The sequence below is a fragment of the Pseudonaja textilis genome, chromosome 7 (genome assembly GCF_049901715.1).
Source record: "Pseudonaja textilis isolate UNSWEBS1 chromosome 7, rPseTex1.2, whole genome shotgun sequence".
Taxonomy (NCBI): Eukaryota; Metazoa; Chordata; class Lepidosauria; order Squamata; family Elapidae; genus Pseudonaja; species Pseudonaja textilis.
The window spans coordinates 39,818,280-39,837,157 of NC_141996.1; the positions used below are offsets into that span (position 1 = coordinate 39,818,280).

The window sequence follows — 18,878 nt, forward strand, 5'->3', positions numbered from 1 at the left end:
ATAGGACCACTAGGCTCCAAAGCTATATATAAAACAGTTCAAATCAAAACAACCAAGAAAATAATATATTATTTTAAAACGTTAATTATGTGCATAAAAGGAAAGTCTGACTGAGAGCTTAGGCAAACTACTAAGTATAAACTGGAAAATAAGAACAACAAAGGATAACAGAATAACAGGGTTGGAAGGGACCTTGAAGGTCTTCTCGTCTTCAACAACATATTTCAAGCTGACTAAATCAAGCATGCGGAAATCAAGAAAAAGGTCAGAAGTGAATATATCAAGAGAATGAAGAAGATCTTGAAGTCCAAATTCAGAGGAATAAAGGCCATCAGGGCAATTAAAACTTGAGCAATTCAGACTTTAGGTACGCCACTGTGAACTGGACTCAAACAGAATTAAAAGTCATGGTTTGGAAGGCCAAATAAATAATGCCAATGAATTATGCCTTTCAGAGTCACATCCATGTTAACAGGCTCTAGTTCCAAGGAAAATAGGTGAGTGTAGAGTCTTACAAGTACATCAGATGACTGAAGAAGAAAATGGCCATTGGAAAATACAGTATATATGAATGTCAGTGAAGGAGTTGCACTGTAGCTAATGTTCCAGAAGGACATACTAAATACTGGAAAAACCAAACTGGCCTATAAGAAAGGTTAAAGAAATACTCAAATGAGGCATGGGAAACAAGTATTACATGACAGGCAAAGCAAATAATAACAAGACCTAGCAATGGCTAAGAGAAGGAAAATTGAAAATTGAAGAGAGACTGAAGGGCTCTCTTCCTGCTCTACCTGCAACACTCAAGACATAAATGCATACAAAGACAGAATTGAAAAGACACCAACAGACAGCACGTGTCTCTGCAAGGAATATGAAGAAACAGTGAACCATCTAGTTAGCTACTATAAGAAGACTGTACAGACTGATTACAAACAATGGCATGACAAAGCAGCATCTACTGTGTGTTGGAAGATCTAGAAAAAAATACCATTTGCCTGCAAACAAGAACTTACTTGGAACAGCTTTCATCCTGCAACAATACTATTAACATATCAAACAACAATATCTCCCTGTCGCAGGTCCTTTGGAAAGATTCTATAAGTGAATAAATATGCCAAACCCAACCTAAAAATCTATGTGACAAACTTTAATAGCAAATTCAATGTAAATAGCTGTCCACAAATCAACTAAAATCAACTTCCATTGACCATTCAAATATTCTTATTCAACTTGCAGAAGGCTAATAGAGAAAGTGTCAGACATACTTCTAGGGGCACAATGTTCCGTAACATTTGAGCTACAATAGATAATGATTGCCTATAGTGCCCAGATATTGTTAGGATTTCCACATTATCTCCCACCTAGCCTTGGATGGTCATGTAAAATAATGTAATGGTATGTGGAAATTATCTTGGAACTAGATAATAAACAGACAAATGGTAGTTGAGCCCACAGAAAAGATGTGGGCAAGAAAATATTTCAGAAGGAACCCTTTGTACTTTTAGACTTGCAATATTCTGTTAATGTAACTTTTACTATAAAATAGATCTAGTACTAATGGGTATTCTTCTGGTCTAGACTATCTTGCAAGGCTGACAAACAATACCCCCTTTCTAGATAGTCTTTGGCGCTATATCTTATATTTAAATGTGTCTGGATTTGTTAGATTTCAGTTATTTCTAGAACACCATCAAGAACTAGAAAGTGTCAAAAAGAAATAACTGATATATACATATTTATACTTATTTCTATAGATAAAGGCTCAGGGCAACTAACTACGCTATAGGTTTGTTATAATGTATAAAACAAAACCTTTTAAAATACAGTTAAAGGGAGGATGACTTAAATATTTTGGACAATATCTAGCATTTTGGATTAAAGTGAACGTTGCAGAAATATGCTTTCTCTCTCTCTTACGCAGTGGAATTCTTTTGTCTATTTCTGCTTTAAGCATTTCTTATAATTATATTAATCCACTGAAATCAATATCACAAGTCAAGAATCTACTTTAAGTAAGACTAATCATTCATATATAAATAAATAAATTAGTCTTTCTCTCAAATAAATGAGATCATAATTTAAATATGACTTTAACTCATAGGGATTGAATATTACATTAATTCATCTGAAATTCATAGTAACAACTGAGTTAAATATATTTAAGATCAAATTACTAAACTATATAATTTTCCATTCTTTTTAAACATATCTATATTATATTTAGTTATTTTGACTTGCTTATTTAAACATAGTATAAAAAGGATATAGCTGTAACTTATATTAATATTAACATTTTAATAAGCCTAAATAAAAAATAGTACTTCTATGGTATCTCTTTCCATAAATTATTTTACAATTGTAACATATTTTACCAGTTGTTGTTACTGCTGCATGGAAGTAAAAACACAAACGCAAATCAGTTTCCATGACATTAAAAACAATGTACAATTTCAAATCCTGAAGGTCAGCAATATCACTCTTATTTATTACAGAACCTGAACATGAGTGATCACCATGGTAAAAGCCTATAATCATCAGCAGAGATAAAAACTCATGAAATATTAGGTACTGTACACACTGGTGACAGTTTGCTGTAAGAAATAACATAGCTTGACTATTTATAACAAATAGATTGACACAAAGCTATAAGAAAATAATACAAATCCTTGAGTTGTCCATATTGCATATAGCACAAAAGCACATGTGTGGCTTGAATGTAAAATAGAATTGCAATGAATTGTATATGAAATACCCTTTTCATAAGTATACATTGTTATTGTTTTATTTTTGTTTGTCTGATCTTGAAATGCTAATAGTATCTATTAGCAGAAGCAAACTGCAGAAACAAAATGAAAATGACCATGCAATAGAGCTAATGTTGCATTAAAGTCACTACAATTTTTAAAACTAGAATTCTCCAAATTTTCCATACTATTGTAAGTAGACGACTTTAAAACCAAAATATGTATCCTGCTATATACTCTGGTAGAAAGAGCCAGTTAGCAATTTGAAAGTTGTTGGTAGCTGCCTAACTTTTTCTGGATCTTTTATTATTACATTGGTTTTGCCAGCTGTTAGCTACCCTTCAATTTCACCTTCTTGTTGCTAAACTGCTTGACAATTAGTGGATGTAGATCAGACACCATGCTGTTCATCTTCACCTGGTGCTGACCACTTCATGATATTCCTTGGTTTCCTCTACCATTTTTGATTTTATTACCAGTTCTTTCATTTCAGCTTCTTTTTTATTCTTATCTACCCCCTTTAACCAAGCCGAATCCTTGTGTTTCTTTGAGTTATCCTATGTCTATGTCCAGAACTGCATTGTTGATTCCTTGTCAGGTATTGATTGATTCACTGCAGTTTTTCCATTGAGAGAAACATTTGATTGATTGAAATTGGAAGTTCTGCCTATAATTTACAATTCAAGCTTCGTATCTGCTGATCTCTTGGCTATAGCTGTTATTTGCTGCTTTATTATTTCCAGAGCTTCCTTGATCATCCTTGTTTCTAAGTGGTATTGCTTGATTAGGTCTTCTTCTTCTTCTTCTTCTTCTTCTTCTTCTTCTTCTTCTTCTTCTTCTTCTTCTTCTTCTTCTTCTTCTTCTTCTTCTTCTTCTTCTTCTTCTTCATCATCATCATCATCATGTTCTTTTCTTTAATCCTTTCTAGCTTGCTTGCATCTGATCTCAGCTTGCTGATCTCATTTTCCAGTTTTACTTTCCCTTTTGGTGGCACACTGTTTGGATTTTCTTCTTTGTTAATTTTGTATCCCAGGTATTCAGTTATAACTGCAGCTGTGCTGTAGATTCGTTTATTTATTTTATTTTTTATTTATTTATTTTTGTCAATTGCTGACAAGATAATAGGTATAAGTAAAAACATAGTTATGAATACATGGATTCATATAAGAAAAATAATAAAGAAAAGAAACAATAGGACAGGGACGGTAGGCACATTGGTGGGCTTATGCACGCCCCCTACAGACCTCTTAAGAAAGGGGTAAGGTCAATAGTAAACAGTCTAAGATTAAAGTTTTGGGGGTTTGGGGAAGAAATCACAGAGTCAGGTAGAGTATTCCAGACATTGACCACTCGGTTGCTGAAGTCGTATTTCCTGCAATCAAGTTTGGTGCGATTAACCTTGAATTTGTATCTATTGTTTGCTCTTGTGTTGTTATGGTTGAATCTGAAGTATTCATTGACAGGTAGGACATTTTGTGTTAATATCAGATATGTAATGTGGGTTCTACACTGATGAGCTGTATTCGAGTATAGCAAATGTCTAGCAAATGTTTTATATGCTCTAGTTGTTAGTGTAATATTAGCAGAGAAAAAGCTACGTAAGATTCGGTTAACAACTCTTAATGCCTTTTTGGTTATGTAGTTACAGTGGGCTCTAGCACTTAGATCATTAAAGATGAGTATTCCAAGGTCCTTGACAGAGTTTGGATCATCAACAAGGCCTTGACTATTCAGCCTGTATTTTATTTTCTGATTTTTTTTGCCAATATGTAGGACAGAGCATTTATTTGTTGAGATTTGAAGTTGCCATTTCTTTGACCATTCTTGTTGTGTTCCCTGACTAACTACAGTCCCCAGTCTGGTCCGCATTTCTGGTGGGAGTGCCAATCACTCCCATTGGTTGATGCCGTTTGACAGCTGGCTATAAAAGGAGCTGTCAAATGGCATCAGCTGTTGTCGCCAGCTGGGCTGCCAACCCAGCCTGGGCAGCCGCGGCAACCCGTTATGCTTCGAATAAAGCAATGTTAGCCTTCAGTCCCGTGTCTGCCTCGTGTGTCCGCCGGCTACTCAACACTGGCGACGAGGATGGGATGCACAAATGAGAGGCAACCGGACTGAAACAGCCGAGCAAGTCACTATTAAAAAGAGCCAAAGCCGCTGAGAGCTGAAAGTCACGAGCCGCGGACGACCTCTGTGTGCACGAAGTTTTTAAAAAACCTCCCTCGCTGAGGACTAAAAACGCCGCCCGCCAGGCACTGCCGCTGGTGCTACCGAGAGCACGAAGCTCAAAGCCTCCCTCACTGAGGAAAACGCCCCCTGCCAGGCACTGCCGCTGGCGCTACCGAGAGCACGAAGCTCAAAGCCTCCTCGCTGAGGAGAATAACGCCCCCGCCAGGCACTGCCGCTGGTGCTACCAATAGCGCGAAGTTCAAAGCCTCCCTCGCTGAGGAGACGGACGCCGCCCACAGGCACTACTGCCACCATTCCAAAAGCCGCCGAGACGAGCCGGTCTATCCCCCAAGAGCCGATCTATATGCCGAATGCCGAGACGAGCCGGTCTACCCCCCGAGAGTCGATCTATATGCCGAACGCCGAGACGAGCCGGTCTACCCCACGAGAGCTGATCTATCCGCCGAAGGCCGAGATGAGCCGGCCTACCCAGCCATCGACAACGATCCCCAGCCAAGCGGCCCGGTCTACCTGTCAAACCCCGAGAGGCCAATCTACCCAGCAACCGTCGACAACGATCCCCAGCCAAGCGGCCCGGTCTACCTGTCAAACCTCAAGAGGCCAATCTACCCAGCAAACAAAGCGGATCCAGCCTATCCGACAAACGCAAAAGGGCCCGGTCTACTCAGCCAACTCCTAGAGCCGGTCTACCAACAAAACGCTTGGACTCCCGACCAAATGACCCGGTCTACCAACAAAATGCTATGGACTCCCGACCAAACGGCCCGGTCTACCATTCCAGCCGTATGAAATACCCGAAGTGAACCAAACGGGGAAAACCTACCTGGACCACCGCAGGCTCCTGCTGATCGGACTTGCACCCCTGCAGCTGCCCGGATGATCCCGGGGGCAAAGGACTCTACCCCAGCTGGGGATCCCCCGGGACTGGGGCCTATTTGCAGGTCTGCCCATGCCCCTAGCCAGGGGAAGGGGTGTTGTGTTCCCTGACTAACTACAGTCCCCAGTCTGGTCCGCATTTCTGGTGGGAGCGCCAATCACTCCCATTGGTTGATGCCGTTTGACAGCTGGCTATAAAAGGAGCTGTCAAACGGCATCAGCTGTTGTCGCCAGCTGGGCTGCCAACCCAGCCTGGGCAGCCGCGGCAACCCGTTATGCTTCGAATAAAGCAATGTTAGCCTTCAGTCCCGTGTCTGCCTCGTGTGTCTGCCAGCTACTCAACAATTCTGGTACATAGTCAAGGTCTTTTTGAAGGCTAGCAGTATTTTCTGTGGTGTTGAATAGCTTTACATCATCAGCGAAGAGAACACAGTTGCTCTTGATATGATCAAAGGGGTCATTTATGTAGAGTATGAAAAAAGTTGGTCCTAGAACACTGCCTTGGGGCACACCACTGTTGACAGGTACATAATTTGATAGACGCTCCCAATTTTGACCATTTGTTGTCTGTTTGACAGGAATGCTTCTATCCGGTTATGCAGGTGTCCAGAGATACCGTAAGATTTTAGTTTTAGGAGTAGTTTATCATCTACCACTGAATCAAAGGTTTTACAGAAGTCTATGTAGATTGCATCTATTGCTTTGCCCTGATCGAGTTGTGTAGTCCATATATTTTTGCAGTGTAAGAGTTACAGATTACATGATAGTTTTTTCCTGAAACCAAATTGTTTATTAGAGAGTAGGTTTTTTGTTTCTAAGTGGAGGATGATGGGTTGGTTAATAATTGATTCCATGACTTTACAGGTGACGCAGCATAAAGAGATTGGTCTGTAATTTTCAATTAGGCTGGTGTCTCCCTTTTTGAAGATGGGGATGACCGTGGCTTGTGACCATAGTTTTGGCAAGGAGCTGGTCCTGAAAGATTATGCTTAGAGGTTCGGCTCTGGCAGTGGATAGCTTTTTTAAGAAGTATGCACATAATCCGTCCGGTCCAATAGATAGACATGGTTTTAGATTGCGTAAGATGGGAAGCTTTTTCAACATTGTCTTTTGTAAAATCAATATGTATTAGATCATTGTAGTTGTCTGTGGTTCGACTAGGAAATACTGGGCATGATCCATTGCTGTTTACAAGTACTGAGCCAAAGAATGTGTTAAAGAGGTTGTCTTTAATAGTGTCGTTGTTGCAGTCTTTACCATTAGGTCCTTTCAGGGGTGGGATGGACCTCGAGTCTTTTAGTTTGTTGTTTACAAAATTGTAGAAAGCATGGGTGGAATTGGTGGGTAGAACGTTTTCTTCTTGTTTAATGTGATAATTGGTGCATTCAATTTTTATCTGAATTTTTATATGTTTTTATCTGGTGGCATAAATTTTTGGTTTGTTTATTGCTCTTGTATTGTTATGGTTGAAGCTGAAGTATTCATTGACAGGTAGGACATTGCAATGTATGATTGTATATACTAAGATCGGACTGACAGCAGCATAGTTCTAGGTTTTCTAGGTCTAGAATTTCAAGTCTGGTGGCATAAGATATTCTGCAATGAGTAGAATGTTGTTCTTGAATATCTCACCATATTTTGTTATGGGAGAGACATACTTTTTCTGACTCCTCTGATGAGATGTATCCAGCAAGGTTGAAACTCTGGAATAACTATTATCTTCCTCAGAGCACACAAGCCCCACAAGCACATCAAGACAGTGCCTCACAGGGGGATTATTATTAATAGTAACAGTAGTTGCAAACCATCAGAATCCAGTTTTAAGATGGGAAGCAAAAGTACTTTAATAAATAAAGAACTCTGATAAAAAATGTCAAAATGTAATTTACAAAGACCAAGCATCCAAGATACAATTTAATAATTAAGTAAAATTAAATACAATCATAGCATACAAAACATACCCTTTATTATTCTTAAAAATAACTCAAAGAAGGTAATATATCCATATTTTTCCTTCTGTTCCTTCCACAACAACCTTCCAACCCTATGAGGTGGGTTGGCCTGAATTAGAGTAACAGGCCCACAGTCACCTAGATGGCTTTCATGGCTAAGGAAAGACTTGAATTTGAACAAATCTTTGTTAGTTGAAAAATCTGTTCATAATCTGACACCAAATCCCATTATAATTAATATATTGCAGCTACTGTATCTCCTTTTATTACATCTTGATGTTCATATTTCCCTTCTTTCAAATGGAGGCAGTTTTTGAAAACGTCTGCAAGCGGTCTGAAAGCTCTATCTCTTTTGAATTAGGAAAAAAAGTATTTGAAGATAATGCTTAGATTACAAAACATTTCTAATTTTCTGTATAATGTCATAGGATAATAATTTTTATTGCATGGTACATTTTCTTGGGATATTCTATCCATTCTGAAATTATATTGTGACATTCAGATGGTTTACCTACCATAGTTAGAATGTGACTTTTATGAAGATATAGCTGATAAATCCTGGAAACCACATAGCATTTATTCTAATATTACCAAATATCTGCAATCTTGTGTCTATCACAGTTACATTTCATTTTTGGAGATTTTCAATATTTATAAGAGTATATTATTTGAATACAAACAATATTCATGATAAGAACCACGTCTATGTAATATAACAATTTGAGCATAGCTTTTAATTATGGATAGTATCCTTCTTTCATTCTAAACTTAAAGACAAGACGCCACTGCCGAATGCAATAATTGAAAGAAACACACCTTTAGTAAATTAGAGTATTACTTTACATTAAGCTCAGTCAATAGTGACACGCATTATTCTGGTTCTGAAACACACTTGTCCACTTCATTAACTTGTCTTTAATTGCTTGATGCACTTGTGTTTTCACTTAATTAATTCAGACCACACCATTATCTGTCTAAAAAATAGTGAGAGAGAGAGGAAGGATGGAGGGAGAGAGAAAAGCTAAAAGGAATAATAACTAAAGTAAAAAGACAAATTTCATTTTTGTTTGTTAACTACAGCTTTAAAGTTTCTAGATTTTGAGAAAAACTTTTCATTTCACTGTTTCACTTTGTTATCATTAAAGCTTTGGTACAGAACACTTGTGTGACCATATGTTGCATAAGTAGCTGATCTGGCTTAGCAACTAATTTAGAAAAGTTCAGTAGGTTAGTGCTTTATTTTTCTCTCACATATGTCAACCATTGTAATTAATTATAAAGACAAACCCCTCATCCTCTCTGTGTGAAATTAGGAGAAATTTGGAAAAGAGTTCACAATGTAGGGATTATATTGTGCAATTATAATTACTGCAAACTTAAGCATATTCTGTTTAGACCCAAGTGCTGTGGTGTTGCCTCTTTGTAGTGGAGGTGGGGGGTTTCTGGGAGGGATAAGCAAATGTTTTGAGAGTAAATGCCCAGATTATATATTCCCAGCAAGGTTACCCAAGACAGGAAATCACCCCAGCTATCCACCTAATGCAGGCAGGAACCGACAGTGCTTCAGACCCCCTTAACATTTTTTGTTATGCCGCAGCCTGATTCTATAGTTGTTGAAATTCACTTTTTCTGTCATTAATCTACATTCAGTACTCAATAATGGCAAAGTGAAAACAGAATTTTAGAAATGTCTGTACATTTATTTAAAAGAAAAAAACTGAAATATCATATTGGCATAAGTATTCAGACCCTTTGCGACAAAACATGAAATTTAGTTCTGGTGCCTCCCATTTCTTTTGATCGTCGCTGACATGTTTCTAACCCTGAATGAAGTTGACCTATAGTAAATTAAATTGATTGGACATGACTTGGAAAGGCACATAACTTTCTATAGAAAGTGTCACAGCAGGCAATGCATATGGTAGCAGAGCAAAAGCCACGAGGTCAAAGAAACTGCCTGCAGAGCTCAGAGACAGGATTATTGCAAGGCACAGATCTGGGGAAGGCTGCAATAAAATTTCTGCTGCACAGAAGATTCTCAAGAGCACAGTTGCCTCCATAATTCTCAAATGGATATTAATATGTCATGTTGCATTTTTCTTCAAAATCATTGATTCAAATGGATTATCAACTGCAATAACTGACACATCAGACAGGTTACCATTACCTGTAACTATGTGAGTTGAAACTGGGCTTTCTAATTATTTTGTCAAGTTTGCAAAGCTATGTTTGTAAAATGAGTCATTTGTTTTATACACTTAATTAATAAAACACCCTCTGTATTTCTATTCAATTGTATAAATAATATTGTGGATATATAAATAAATGTATTTGTAAATATGCCACTCATACCAGCCAGATTGCTTTCAAAGGTAACAGTCAATACAAGTAGGCAAGGGATTATACAAAAGAGTCCTTGACTTAATAGCATAGGGCTTATGAAGATCCTATCTTACTTAACCCTACCTGTTAAGATCCTGATCTCCAACCAGCATTTTATGCATTCCAGCTGATGTCAAATTTGAAATCTGAATTTCAAGAGGAAAATAAAACCCAGTTCCAACAAGTCCTTGGTTTAAGGATAACCATAGCTAAGCTGTTGGGCCAAAATACAGAATGATTCAAGTTAAATATATAATGGTTCAGGTTTGTGTCATAATTCTACTTATCAAGTACTATACAAGTATAATGTTCCAGCTTATGTACAGTTTTGACTTAAGGACAGACCTCATGAATGGAACTCATTCTTAAATTGGGAGCTACCTATACCTAGAGGAAGATTTACTTTAGGAAAGCTGACGTTGGAGAAGACTGGATTTTTAAATCAGATTGATCAGTATCAACATTGCCGAGGTGGACACTTAGATTATCTAGTGTTTAAGGATCCACCTGAGTGCAGGCTGGCACTGAAATAACTTTCTATACAGTTGATTTTATGTGAATATTAATCATACCTATCTGTGGCTCTAAATCCTTCCTGGAAACCAGGCCTAAATGTCTTGTTCGATGAATTTTGGCAACTATTAATTTAAATTTGATTTATAGGTACTAAGTCAATGTTGTAACCATTCAGAGTTACAATGGTACTTAAAAAGGACATCTTACAAGTGGTTCTTATACTTATGTCTATCACAGCATCTCCATGTGATCGAATTTGGGCACTTGCAAACATACAACACACACTTGGATCATGGGGTCATTGACAAGCAAAGTCAATGGGGAAAGCTGTATTTGTTTAACGACTGTGAGTCACGTAACAATTGTGGCAAAAAAGGTTGTAAAACAGGACACAACTCACTTAACAACCACCTTGCTTTGAAACAGAAATTCTGGATCCCAGTGGTGCTCTTAAGTCAAGGACTATGCATACATTTACAATTGCAGCTCTGTCTGCCAGATTTATGATTTTGGTTGCAGGTTGATTCATAATTAATGAAAGCATTAAAGGAAAGGTTATATCTAATACTATATAAGTTGAAACTCTAAAGTATTTCAACACCAGAGGGTTGTAAACATCGCCCCTTTATGCAACACTGCTGCTAAGCAGCTGTACATAGTGGAAAAAGTTGTACCTATATTAAAGAGTTGTAAAAAAGTGTTACCATTTTCTCAAAAACCACCTTTAAAACTAAATACGAAATGCTGCACAGTTCTAAAACATGCTACCATGTATCAACTGATATTTGATATCAAATGTTAATACCTAATAGCTCTACAGAATTCCAGGATTTTATCTATAAAACAAAGTTGTTTATTTATTTGTTTGATATTTTGAGCCACATATAAATTAGCTAACCCACTAAACTGAATCCAGATTTTGAGATCAAAAGAGTCAAGGTTGATTCTGGAGCGTACAAAATACTGATTCCACAATGCTTTATATCTACTCAGTGACAAGAAAAAAAATCCCAAAATATTTGGATTTAAAATAAAAGTTGGAAGATTAAAACTGATATAGTTCATAAAAAAACTACTCTATTCTTTTTAAACAAAATAAAATGTTTATTACAAGAATATTAATTACTCAAAGTGCTGCTTATCATTTCACTGAAACTTCACTGATTATTATGTATTTATAATTAAAAATCTATGTAAACTGTGGCATAATTTTAAGGATAGTCATATCGGTATAAGGGTAATAACAATGATAGCATGCTTTTTTACTGAAAATATTGAACGATGTATATGATGTAATTCCTAACCTAAAAATCTAACCAGAAACATTACAGCCTTATAATATGTTATAAACTGATGTACCATATGTTGTGATAGCTACTGAATATTTTATATTTAGTGCCTTGTTGTAATAACATTTATAAATTAAACCAAGCTAACAATGCATATACATAAATACAGAAAAACTGCATTACTTAAACCATTTACATAATATTTGTAAACATATAGTAAAGGTTTAATAATGAAATACATGTGATATTATTGAAATCATAAAATTTATCAGTAAACAATACAGAATATTATTTGTACGTGGACAAGTTAAACACAAAACATTGATAAATATATGGTAAATATTGATAATTCTTTCTTTGAAAATACAATTCCTTCTTTAAAAAAGTCTTTATTAATAAAAAGAAAGAAAAAAGAAGACTTAGATGATGAAATAAAATGACTGAACCAAAGAGAGGTTGAAAAAGTTTTTTACTGGGCACATCCAAGGAATATGTCTCTTGCTGTTGCACTCACAGCATAAAACATTAATCAAACAAGATAATAATATGATCAAAGTACTGCAACCTGATTCCTGGATTTACTGTATAATATTGTGATTAAAATGAATGTCAAAATAAGGAGTACATGTACTACTCCAAGAGCAACAACAACCACTAAGCACCACATATTTTTTTGAAATGGACTGAGAATTGTCTCAGTTCATAATTCATGTTGACTTTCAAGTTATAGGCCACATGTTGCATTATAACCTTTAGACAAAGAGATTACAGTTTTTAAATGTCAACCCACATTCTACTAAAGTTGCATAGCAAAAGACAATGTATTACTCCAATATTCCAAAGAAAGTGACATATGGTATTTGAAATGTTGCTGGATTGCATTTTTTCACCATTTTTCATGATGACCAGATCCAATGAGAAGTGAAATTTAAAAAATATCCAGAAAGTCAAGTATAAATCCCTGGCTAAGGTTTTAAAACAAATTAATTAATTTATAAATAAATAAATAAATTAATATTATGCTTTTATTAATTATTAATTTTGCAAATAAAGTGTGAATGATAGCTATTATCTATCTATCTATCTATCTATCTATCTATCTATCTATCTATCTATCTATCTCTATCCAAATATGATAAATTAGACCTTAAATTAAATCATAATTTGATTTCATCAATTTCAAGGAGGACTAATCCTGCAAAAGCAAGGCCTTCTAATTATTTTGTACTAAATAGAGTCTAGATCAGGAGTGTCAAATTCACATTGTCATTGCAGCATCATATGATGTATCAAGACTTTTTTCCACTTCACTAAACTGGGCATGAGCAGGGCTCTGGTTCATGTGCCAGGAGTTTGAAGCCCTGGTCTAGATTATGTAAAACACTGTACTCATAGGGAAATGACTGAGATTACACAATTGGGAAGAAGAATAGGTATAAGGAGATGCATTGGAAAAAAGTAGGACCAGCATGTAAATTTCAATAGACCAACATACTATATATTCACATGAATGCTAGAGCAGAGATTTGTAGAACATTTCACAACATTGGTGCTGAACTGGTAGTCAGCTGTTTATTTTTTTATGCCCCCCCAAAAAATGATTAAAAATGAATGATATATTTAAATGATATATTCTGAAAAGAAATTATACATTTTATACTCCTACAAATGTAAAATAATTTGTGATAATTTAGCCTTAGTTAAATCAATAAAAACTTCTGTCCTAAGTTGAAGTTTTTTCTCTTAACTCTTTATGTGTGTGTGTGTGTGTGTGTGTGTGTGTGTGTGTGTTTTCTTAGTTTTTGTGAGTACTTACATGTATGGCATTCAGCTTTGTTCAGGTATTTTCTCACTTCATTGTAGTTGTGCTTTTAAAGTTGTAGCAACATTTCGGCAGAATCTCATCTGCCATCATCAGGCTTCTGTAGGATGATGGCAGATGAGATTCTGTCGAAACGTTACTACAACTTTAAAAGCACAACTACAATGACGTGGGAAAATACCCGAACAAAGCTGAATGCCATACATGTAAGTACCCGCGAAAACTTAAGAAAACACACACACACACACACACACAGACATATATATGCTGAATCAAAATTTTTAATATAATTTTAAACATAATTAGAAACATCTCAAGCTCTAGTAGCTGATATAAATATGTATAAAACAAAATGTGTTAATAAAATTTTTTCACATTATTCCAAAATCCAAAATCAATGTTTTGTATTCTACCTTTATTTCAGTGTCAGTGGTATGTATTTTTTTGAGGATACTCCTCAACAAGGAAGAAATTATTCAAATTTTGACTAGGATTGATTCATATCTTTATAAAATTTTGTTTTGAATGATGCTTTACTTTGCTGCTAGATTTTGTACTAGCAATGTATATAACAAGATATTATCTATTTGTTCATCTCATTACTAAACTTTGAGTGATAGTGAGGCATGTAGGCCAAGTAAAATTCATTCAGCTAAAACTATAGCAGGGATGCAAAACAGCCTTCTGTTAGTACTCTCTCTCAAGATTTAAAGGCTGTGAGCATTTTACCGCACAATTCCAATAAATGTTACTGTTTGTGCAATAGTCTATGTTGACATAATGAAGCCACTATATAAATCATATTCCTTACATGCATAACTTGCACTGTATGTAATACAAGGGACAGGATGATTGCTTCCTCCTTATTGCATAAATCAGAGATGTAGCATAGATAACTTTTTTCTCAATCACTTTTTAATAATAAATTAAGAAAAAAAAAGAAAAAAAAGTGAAACACCAAGATAATGGTGGAGGTACACATGACATCAACATACACCTAACATCTTTTTCTACTGTTAGGACTTATATGGAACATATCACATATTAGGTAATATTTATGCAGAAATATTGCAAATTCAAAATAATTTTAATCACCAATGAATGTAGCTGAGCATGTATACCTACTGTAGTATAGGTATAATTTCTTGTTTCTGTGTGTGCGTGTGTGTGTGTGTGTGTGAGAGAGAGAGAGAGAGAGAGAGAGAGAGAGATTTCTTTAGCAGAAAGTAAAACTATTCCACTTAAAAACATCCATTATCTAGTTCTTTCTCATACTGTAGCAACTGAGGCATAATGCGAAGTACTGACATATCCCGTCCCCCATCATTTCAACGGTATAAACTGTAATTTTAGCAAATGAAGCAAAGAGCTAATCAAGTTTTGATTTGGTAATTACTTCTCAATTTGATTAAAGCTGGCAGCTAATCATCTCAGGAAATGTAAAGTCAATATGCCTTTACATATTGACTTGGCAAGACAGAACTTTACTGTGATCTTATAAGGGCACACCATATATTCTTAACCACTATTTCCTTTAGCATTTCAATATTTTGAGAGTATTAGCCATTTTAAATTTTCAAAAACAGACTGAATAATAACACATCGTTTAATCCAAAAAGATTCTACAAACCAACCAAAAAATATCATTTCTGAAGCAGCAGCTAGTGCTATATTTAACAGCACATGCTACATTAAACAAACATAATACAATGCTATAGCACACCTGGATTCATGCAGACAAAGGTAATGGCAACAAAGGGCATATTGCAATAATGAAAGACTTAAACATAGTTTGTTTAACTGAACATTTTCAAACATGTCAGACTATACAGAAGGAAAAATAAAACATATTAAAACTTTAAACATTTGATGCAAGGCAAAATAAATATTATTGAAAAGTTTATATTACATATGTATATGTAATAACTTGTTTGCTTCTTTTTTATAAAGACTTTTTTTATCTATATTTTTTTGAACCATATCTTTCTTTGCTGATAATTCAGGAATTTACTGGATATACAATATTCTGCTGAGCTTGTTTCTGAATACATATCAGAGTAACTATAGTCCTTTACCATTACTATACTAAGTAGCACAGTTGTAATACATGGAACATTAATCTCAAAATGTAACATTAATCTCAAAATTAATCTTTGTTGTCAGTGAAAGAAATTCACATCTTTATTTGCTATCAGCTTCTTTTTCTTCTCCTTTCCTTTCTCTCTTCCTCCTTTTCAATTGGATCTAGAATATAATGGCTGAACTTGGGTTTCCCCATTTTCAGTCCAACTTTCTAATCAGATGCATTCTTTCTTATTTTTTTCTTTATGAGATATCTAAATGCCAAATGCACAATAAGCCATTTGTAGCTTTTCTCATATTTTTACACCTTCATGGATTTTTAAAATTATGTCAGTTGGATAACTTTTTAAAAAAATCTATCAGCATGGATATAAATAATATGGTAAAATATATTTATGTTGAAACCATAATGATAAATTAATCTATAAATTAATACAAAAATACTAATCTGGTACTTAATCCACCCAATTAATCAGCTTTATATGTATGTGCACAATCTTGTTCTCTGTCTGACACTCACATACAAACAAAATTAGGTATTTCTCATGTAGGCATTTATTTCTTCACCATTTATTATGAATTTATCTGAAGAGCAATGAAAGTAATGTGTGCCTCAGCAGGAAATTTCAAATTAATTGGGCTGAAGCTTTTACTATTATTGGTTTTAGAGAATTAAAAAGAGTGTGTACTCAAAGGATGTTTGAAGTGTTTGCGTATTAGCTACATCCTAAAAGAAGAAAAAAAGTTGAGTGAATAATACAAGGTAATATGGAATTGTAAAAGTAGAATCAGGAAAGAGGGAAAATAGCTAATTTTACCTCATGAATTAGTAATGGTTTTGTAAACCTTGCTTACTGAACACTGTTTTAAATGGATATAATTTCATTTTATTAATATAAATATTATTTCACTTTAACAATAGATGATATTTCAAAGGTCATTTTTCTTCAAAAGGTAACTGGACTGTTTATTTTTTCTTCTCATCCAAGAAGCTTCATCAGTTCTGATGGCAGAAAGATGGAAAGATAGGTATTGACAGTTAAGACTGGATGGTAGTCTAATTGTCTCAACTAACCCCAACATCGAGTCTCAACTGTCAGTACCTATACTTTTATCCAGTTGCATCAGAATTGATGAAGTTTCTTGGGTGAGAAGTGCAATGTTTTCCTAAAGGAAAAAACAATATAGTGTCATTTTGAAGAAAAAAAAGCACCTTTGACCTGGATGACTTGAATCTGTGAATCTCCACAGACAATAGATGATATTATTCTACATCAAGATTTGTTAGACATCTCTATATATAAAAACGAAATACCACTTATGCATCATCACAAAATCTCCAGAACCATAAAGCCTACAAACTTGAAATTTGGCACGTATGTTCCTCTTGGCTTCTAGATGCTCACTAAGAAAGGATTTTTCGAAACGTCCATCAGAATATTAGTATTTCGTATATTATTATTAACACGCTCTGATTCTAAGAAGTTCTACTTCCCCTCCCCACCTGAAAAGAAATCTGTTCGAAATGCAAAATACAAGCAGAGGAGACGAGTTTCAGTTTCACAGCAGCAACCAGCTTTAGTACAGAACAGTTGAACTAAGCCACGCCCAGGCTCCTTGCTGTCTCCTTCTTGTTCACACAGCAAATACTGTTTCCCTTTCTAAACAACCCTCAACTCTCTTACACACTGACAGGATGCTAGCTAGATGAATACTGATGGATGCTGGTAGGCAGAGACAGAATTTTTCCCCTTATTTTCTTCCCAAAAAACTAAGCCCCACCACATAGTTTTGTTGTAAAGCACGGATATCGAGCTAGTTATAAATAAGATTAATCTTATTGGATCAGACTAAAGTTTATTGTGGCCTAAATTACACTTCCAAAAATGTGCCAAAAAATTATCTTGATTATTCTAGAGAGTTGGAAGCAAACCCGCACTACCATTACCAATGTTCTCTAGTTGTTTGGAATTAGAAGATAAATGTGCCAACTTCGAGTAATACTGAGTTTCAAAATGAATACTAATAATAGTCCTGTCCTTTATAATTTTATCTAGTACATTTTTAAAACCATCCAAGTTAGCAATAAAACTATAGTTTGTGCTAACATAGTCCAGAATAATTTGAGGATCTCTTATGAGAGAAATTGTGCTTATTGCTTCTGTTGACAAGAACAACATGAACATGATCTTGTGTAATGAACATGAAGTAAAAAGAAATCATAGAATGGAATGGAAATATAAGTACTGTTCTGGCACACATTTTATATGGTAGCAGCATACCTGCAGCAGCTTTTCCACCTTAACAACAGTTATTCATGATTTGGAAATTATACGTAAATTTACATTGGGTTACCTTTGAATATTTTGAAAATTTTGAGAAAGAGAGAGTGGTTTCCTTGCAATATTATACAATTCCCCTATTTGGATTATTCCACTTCCTGTCAGCCATTTATCTTTTGCTATGGAATAATGTAACATATGTTACCTTATGTTACCTTAAGATGGCAGCAAAAATTAATAAATAATTAATCCTAAATGAATATACTACAATTGTGAGGATCATTTTGATATGAAGTCCTGTTGATCATTAATCCAATATTTCCCTTCCCTTCCTTTCCCTTCCTTCCTGACATAACTTTCTTTTTATTTTTCCTGTAGCTTTGTCTTCTATAGGTGTTTTACAATACTCCAAACTCTCACGTATCAAATTATGTACAAAAATTGTGGAAGTGTTTATCAAATTTAATACAAGTCCTTGAATAATGCTAGGCTGCTCAGATATAAACTTTCTCTGCACTAGCATTTTATGAAATATTCATTTTCTATTTCCTTGAATGGAATAGAATAGAATTCTTTATTGGCCAAGTGTGATTGGACACACAAGGAATTTGTCCTGGTGCAAATGCTCTCAGTATACATAAAAGAAAAGATACATTCGTCAAGAGTCAAGAATCATAAGGTACAACGCTTAATGATAATCATAGGGTACAATAAGCAATCAAATCATATTAGATATTGAT

At 35.0% G+C, this 18,878-nt stretch overlaps 1 protein-coding gene across 5 annotated transcripts in view; it reads right to left on the reverse strand.

The window, feature by feature from the left end:
- CADM2 (cell adhesion molecule 2) overlaps positions 1-18,878 on the reverse strand; it is a 393,141-nt gene that overhangs the window by 212,270 nt on the left and 161,993 nt on the right. For 3 of the 5 annotated variants that reach the window (XR_015744336.1, XM_087937495.1, XM_087937497.1), the window contains exon 2: positions 2,376-2,390. The exons of the other annotated variants lie outside the window; for them this stretch is intronic. Coding sequence is in view for 2 of the 3 variants with exons in the window: in XM_087937495.1 (XP_087793621.1) it covers positions 2,376-2,390 (15 nt within the window). In the remaining variant the exon portion in view is untranslated. The remainder of the gene's footprint in view (positions 1-2,375; positions 2,391-18,878) is intronic. 5 annotated transcript variants of the gene reach the window in all.